Source organism: Phoenix dactylifera, chromosome 7 (genome assembly GCF_051530095.1).
Source record: "Phoenix dactylifera cultivar Ajwa chromosome 7, Ajwa_hap1_PhDact_Kaust_v1.1, whole genome shotgun sequence".
Lineage (NCBI taxonomy): Eukaryota > Viridiplantae > Streptophyta > Magnoliopsida > Arecales > Arecaceae > Phoenix > Phoenix dactylifera.
This window is the reverse complement of record NC_143196.1, coordinates 4,644,268-4,651,154: the sequence shown is the minus strand read 5'-3', so window position 1 is coordinate 4,651,154 and position 6,887 is coordinate 4,644,268. Positions and strand designations below refer to the sequence as shown.

At 36.6% G+C, this 6,887-nt stretch overlaps 1 protein-coding gene across 1 annotated transcript; it reads left to right on the top strand.

The window, feature by feature from the left end:
• The first annotated feature begins 202 nt into the window (after window positions 1-202).
• Window positions 203-5,580, top strand: LOC103707367 (uncharacterized). Its single transcript, XM_008791820.6, has 2 exons — window positions 203-633; window positions 5,257-5,580. The coding sequence occupies exons 1-2, from the start codon at window positions 316-318 to the stop codon at window positions 5,374-5,376; spliced, it is 438 nt and encodes a 145-aa protein (XP_008790042.3). The 5' UTR covers window positions 203-315; the 3' UTR covers window positions 5,377-5,580.
• The last annotated feature ends 1,307 nt before the right edge of the window (window positions 5,581-6,887 follow it).

Below are 6,887 nucleotides of genomic sequence, written 5' to 3'. Positions count from 1 at the left end.
TGTAAAAAAAAAGTCGCCGAGGCAGTCCAAAATCTAGCGATAATAACTCATGATTTCCTCTCCCTCCGCAGCTTCATGCACGATAATGGACGCACGTCAATCAAGACCGTCCAATTTCTTCGCTTCAATCGGCCAAAAAGTTTGCCTCATCGGACGGTCTATAATTATTTACGAGTTCATAATATGTTTAATAGGAGCAACGTCTGTATCCCTTATGATCGCGGCGGGGAGCATTTGAGGCGCCTCTTCCTTTCTCGGCCCCTCAAACACCAAACCCTCGATTCTCGCGCTCTCGTCGGCGGCGGAGCTCCGACCATGGCGGCCATAAGCTGCTTCTCCGCCTGCATCACCCGCGAGCCGGCGCCGGCCGTGCTCCCCCGCCCGGCTCTGCTGCCCTCCGGCGTGCTGCTGTCGAGGAGATGGCGGGCGGCGGTCGTGCTGCGCGCGGCGGCGGTCTCCAGGACCACGTCTGCGGAGGCAGAACCGGAGGCGGCGAAGAAGAGGCAGCCCAGGGGCATCACCAAGCCCCGGCCCGTCTCCCACGAGCTCCAGGTGCTGCTGGGCGTCAAGGAGATCCCTCGCACCCAAGCCCTCCAGCAGATATGGGCCTACATCAAAGAGAACAATCTCCAAGTACCTCTCTCTCTCCCTCTCCTACTTCCCTTCTCTCTTTTTAAGTTTGAATAATCTTTAATGGTGCAATCTGGTATTCAGAATTGGATAATATTTGCTTGCATATTACTTCTCGCGGATGCTTCTTATGCTTGTGTAGTTGACTGTTTGTTGCTGGATAATGGGTACAAGTGTTGGGAGAATGTAGTGAGAGGTTAAAGATTGAATTTTGAAGCAAAATTTGCTTTTGCTTGGGGTTTGGTTATTACATAAAACAAATTAAGGCCATTTGCTAGTGACACATGTGGTGCTGGTAATGTGCAAAATGTCATCAGGTTTTCTTGGAGAAATTTTATGCAAGTTAATTCCGGAGACAGCAGATTCGTAAATGTTTTCTGGCACTTCCTCTGTGCATACATTCAGTAAAATATTGTACTGTTGGCCTTAGAGTTCCTCCCCCGAGACATTTCCCAACAATGTTATCATTGTTGTAGCCCAAGTCTTTTCGCATAAACATGGGCCTCCAATGGAGAGTGAATTCAATTCAATAAGGCTCTACAGAGTCATTTAGCGGATTTTCATAGCCAGTTGTCAACCTGAACCAATCCTCTAAGTGAAATAGTTATCTGATATGCTTTGAGCCCCAGGCAAGCCAGCCATCGATTTAGAGGCTACTTGGTACCTAAAGGCCTTACTTTGGGTTATGTAGTTTGAATATATGGAGATCTAGTTATACTTATTCTTATTTGCTTGGACTCTTTTTGCTCAATGTTCTAGGGTTGCAGGCCTTTTGTATCATAAAATTGTCTTTAAGTTGTCAAGAATGCATTGGCCGTGCAGCATCAGAAAGGCTATTTTCACGTAATTCACTCATCTTTGTTTCTATTGGGTATGATGTTTTTCTTTTCTCTTTCATATAAAAATACAAGATATTGATATAATCATTCCGTTGTATTCTTTGCTCATCTTGTTTGGCACGTTTCTTCTAATTCAACTGTACTAAAACTACATTTGTATATTCTGGTAGTATTCTATTGAATTTTATGTCCTTGTTCCCCAGCAATTTTATGAATAATCCTAATTTAGTGCTAAACTTTTTTTAAGTCAATAAATTTAATTTTCCGTCTAATAATATATATGTGGTATATTATTTTGTTTATCAATAACAAGTTAATACTCAATGAATGTATAGAGATGTGAGCCCGATGAGTCTTGGCTGATATCTTCTCAAAGCTGCTTTTAAATTATTGTTACATGTTTTTGAAAATCTTAATGTACCGTTTATCCATGCCTTTCCTTCCTGATGCCCATTACACAAAGCAATCCCTCATAGAATCAAATGTTATCTTTAAATCAACTATGATAATTGGTTGCTCAATTTTTTATTAAGCCTAAGCACAAGAATAGATTCTGTTGTTAAACTTGTTAAACTCTAGGTTCTATCTAATAGTGAAGAAGCTTAAATTATTGTTGGGATGTAATAAATTATCAGGTGTCAAAACACATCATTCTTAAAAATTTAACAGTTCAAATTTGAAACAGATGGATTTTCGCTTTATTAGAGAGCTTAAAAATAATATGGTTTAGTGTTGATGCACTCCATAAATTGGATAGAGATTAGACAACCGTGGGTCATGATGGAGCATTAAGTACAAGATTTTTTGAGCAATAACTTTAAGAATCATAGGAACCCATAGAACATGATGAAGGACTTGAAAACCCATGTGTCCTAGTGAAGCAGCATTGCACTAATGTGGAAAGTCTTGGATGCCCATAGAACATGTAGATTTTAAGAGAGAATATTGGGGTAACACTTCATGTAAAGTGACTAGATTGAGTTGAGAGGTGCAGAAGAGCTTCCCTTTCTCGTGAGCTATTGGAATCTCCATGTCTACATGATCATCAGACTAGTCGGTACATTCTCAAGGTTTGCTCCTTCCACCTTGGTTTAACTATTGGCTAGTTACTAATGGTTCGCCGATTGTTGAAACAACTAAAGCATTCTTTGGCTAAAGGGTCTTAAAATGTTTTGGAAGCAAAGGAACAAGAATAGACAAGAGTGGTTCACCATACAAATTTATTGTTTTGATAGTCAAAAATCTCTATTTTTCCCCTTGGAGTAGACAAGAATGGATAAGAATGGAGCATGCTCAAAGATTGCATTTACCAATCCACTATGAAGGACTATAACATTTTATTTCCTTTCCAAATACAAGGATGCCTAGGGAAACACGATTGCATAAACATCTTAAGTGATATTCCTTTTTTAGGTTAAAACACATTTGCTTGGTACCAAAAAAAAAAAAAAAAGTAAAAAGTCAAGAATAGTGACCCATATGTGCCAGTTTTGGTTTTTTCGCCATGCTCTCACATAGATACATCATGACATGTGTGCCATGAGTGTGGCGTGCCAGCTACGCCACAAGGTTATAGTTCCCATGGATTGCCCTATGAAAAATAAGAAAGAAGTAAATTGAACCAACGGGGACATCCCAATCCCTATCTTGCCCAAGCAAAGGAAGGAAATTTACTTTTGGTTTTAAAGGTTGTTTGAAGAGATCACATTCGATGGTTCGAATCTTCATTTTGGAACTCCAATATTCAAATTTCATAAAACTGAATCTAGCCTCAAATTTGATCAATCTTGTTGTAGTCTCTTACTATATAAACACACAGGACATAGGCATACAGACACACACATATAGAGAGAGACTTGGCTACACTTAGTGGATCTCTACCTAGATCCGGTTAGGTCTAGATTGGATGATGGGGCTCCCATATTGATGATTCAAGCTGTTGGATGTGATTTAATGTCTCTAAATCACTTACGTACCAAAAATCTTATGATTTGGATACCTCTCGCCTATGCATCAAAAGTCAAAAAAAAAATCTACAGTGTAAATAACATTAAATTATATTTTAATCACTTGATGCATATGCTCGGGGTCTCCAAATCACATGATTTTTTTATATAAGCATTTTAGAAGTAATAGATCATATCTAACAGCTTGGATCATCAATGTCGAACCTCCATCATTCAATCTAGACCTGACAGAATCTAAGAAGAGATCCACTCATGTAGCCAAATTCAGCTCTCTCTCTCTCTCTCTCTATACATATACACACATATTTACATATACACACATATATAGATATGCACACATATTTACATATGCACACATACACATATACACACATGTATACATATATACACATATATATACATATATATAGTGTTTTTTTCTAGAAGCCATCTTAGGAGCGAGTCCAAAATCATTGAAATACAACATCTTTGTGAAACGTTATATCTTTACAAAAATCAGAAGAAAATCATCACTAGAGCACAGGTATAGCTTTCAGGCAGTTTTTTCCCCAAAAACCATTGGAATGCTATTAAGGAAAATGAGATATCAATTGTAAATCTCGTAGAGTTCTTTCCAAGAAGTCTAAGAAATTTGATATTTCTCTAAAAAGTAATGCTTTTTGAAAGATTGCTTGTCCATGTAGAGTATAGCTGACTTTAACTGTTTGATTTAGCAGATCTCCAAACTACAATTCTAATATGAATTATAATGTAGTTATAATTATATACCTTACAATTATGTGATAATTGTAATATAGTATAATGGAGTATCCAAGCCTATGTAATGCAATAATTATTTATCAAACATTTTTAGTTTCAAACTATAAATCTAACAAGACTATCTTATGTAATATGATTTTGATGAATTTTGATAATTAGGTAACAATTAGTTGTAACATTTTATTATATCTCCCCTCTTACATGTGCATTTTACACATGTACTTTTACTAGCATATGTACATATATACATTTATGGATATATTCATATACACATATATATAAATACGCATACATATAGAATCCATCCATTCTTCTAAATATTTTCCTTTTCATCTGCATTTATTAGCATTTTACCTAATGTTTTCAACATAAGCAAGGTAGCAACTTAACATTACTGACTGCCACACTAATGTCAGTACTTGTAAGATTCTTATAGATTATTCACGAGACAAGCTGATTTCATATAAGAGGAATCCATTGTTACCCCCCATCTCCCCTCCCCCGCCCCCCCCCCCCCCCCCCAAAAAAAAAAAAAAAAAAAACCCAACAAAAAAAAAAAAAACAAAAAAAAAAAAAAACAATTTTTAGAGGATCTTAAATGTTTCTTTTGTGGGTTGACTTGCCATATTTTGTCTTAATTCATTATCAGTGTTCTATTGATTGTCTCTGTCAGTGCTATAATATTTTTGTCCAAAAGGTATCAATTATCTCTCATTCAATATTAGTGTAAACTCAAAATATGCATGTATAATTATCCAAAAGCATAGCATGTTTATTTTGTAGAAATCGGAGGATCTGAATTCTCTTGCTTGTGTCTAACACTGAAACCAGTTGTTGCATCCAGATAAGATAGATTGTTTATATGAGTTATCATGCTATGTAAATTGCTTACTAACGTTCCTGTTACAGGCTCTGTAGCTTTGTTTTTCATATAGCATTTATTAATCTTTGTATGTCGTTCGTTCTAGATTACTATTTAGTTAATCTTTGTACTTCCATCAAATCCTATAATTCAGTGACATAGGTCATTGTGCATTTGTTTTTTGTGTTCTTTTTTACAGGATCCGGAGAACAAAAGGGTAATAGTTTGTGATGAGATGCTGAAAAAAATATTTGGAGGAAGAGATCGTGTTGGCTTCCTTGAAATCTCAGGATTGCTGAATCCTCACTTTTTGAAATGAAGAATCTTCTAAGGATTTGGTTTCTGTACATGAATAACTCCTGGTTTGTCACTATTAAAGCAGGATCCTCACTTTTTGAAATGAAAAATCTTCTGAGGATTTGGTTTCTGTACATGTACATGAATGACTCCTGGTTTCTCACTATTAAAGCAGGTGAAATACAACTATTGTCACACTGTGTAATCTAGTTTAGCGTATTTCTTACTCGTGGTTGGTAGTGGTTTAATATTTTGCCCTGTATCTGCTACAGACTCCAGATTTTGTGGTCCTGTCTACTTCTTTAACTGTTTGTTTCTCAGCATACCAATGCTATGAGTCGGCTGTGTATATGCGTGCAAGTGAACTTGATTACGTATCTATTCATGGATCCTCTGTGCTGAGCTCAGTCACTCGGGTACTCAGCTTTGTGAATTTTTCAGTCTTGGTCTCTTGGAAACTGAACTTCTTTTTAGTCTTTGCTGTCTGAGTTGCTTTTCTTCCAAGGATTCTTTTTTTCTGGCAGCACAGGCATTATGTTATTTCATAACCTTCTCGTTGTTGTAATGTGCAAAAGCAGATGTATATGTCGATGCTTCAAAACCAGACCATGTTTTATTCCTTTATTTTTTTTTTCATTTTTACAAAGTTGCTGATATCATTGTATTATCGAAGAATTATGGCTGTGAAGTCATTTTTAACCAACGGTAAGTTTCAGGCATGAGCTTGCTGAAATTCAGTGCAACAGGTAGTTCCTTGACAATGTCCACACAGGAGAGATCATTTTTTTTAAATTGCAATTAAGAATCCCAGCATTAAACAAGGGGAAAAAAGGAAAAAAAATGACAGGAGGCTACAACTTGATTCCGCTAGATGCACATGCAAATGACTTGTCAAAAGCTTCTTACTGAAATCATACTGTGGCAATCAGGCATTGATTGCTCTCCAATCTCTCTTCTGTAGAGTTATTGATAATGGTGTAACAGAATGGCTGGTTTCTTCAAACATTACTTCTTTTTTGTTTCTGTGCCCATTTGTTTACAACGCAAATGCATGAAGAAGGTCTCGACTATCGCTGGTTTTTGGAAACTCCTGCTAAGACCATGCCTGATAAATAAAAAACCTATAAAGAGCGGATTTGAAGTCATCTGATTTATCTATGCTGCTTGGTAATGTTGTTGCTCTTATAATGAAAAATGTAATTACTATTCCGAAAAAATCCTGTGTTTACAATAAGAGATGTGCTTTTCAGCCTATTGCTTCACTACAAAAATTTACACTAAACTTGCATAGGTGTATCTACCATATCTTGTTGATTGCATTCGATGCTTGCATATTCCATTACTGGTATTATAAATCATGATACAGCTTCTCCTTGCAGTTCACTCGATACAGATGCAAATCTTTTGTTTGTTAATATTAACTACCCCTTTCTAGATTTCTTCTTTCTTTCTGTGTCACACATCATTATGGAATACTCCTGTAAATGATCCAGGACTGTGAGCTTATAAGAATATAGTGCTCGAGTGAACTAA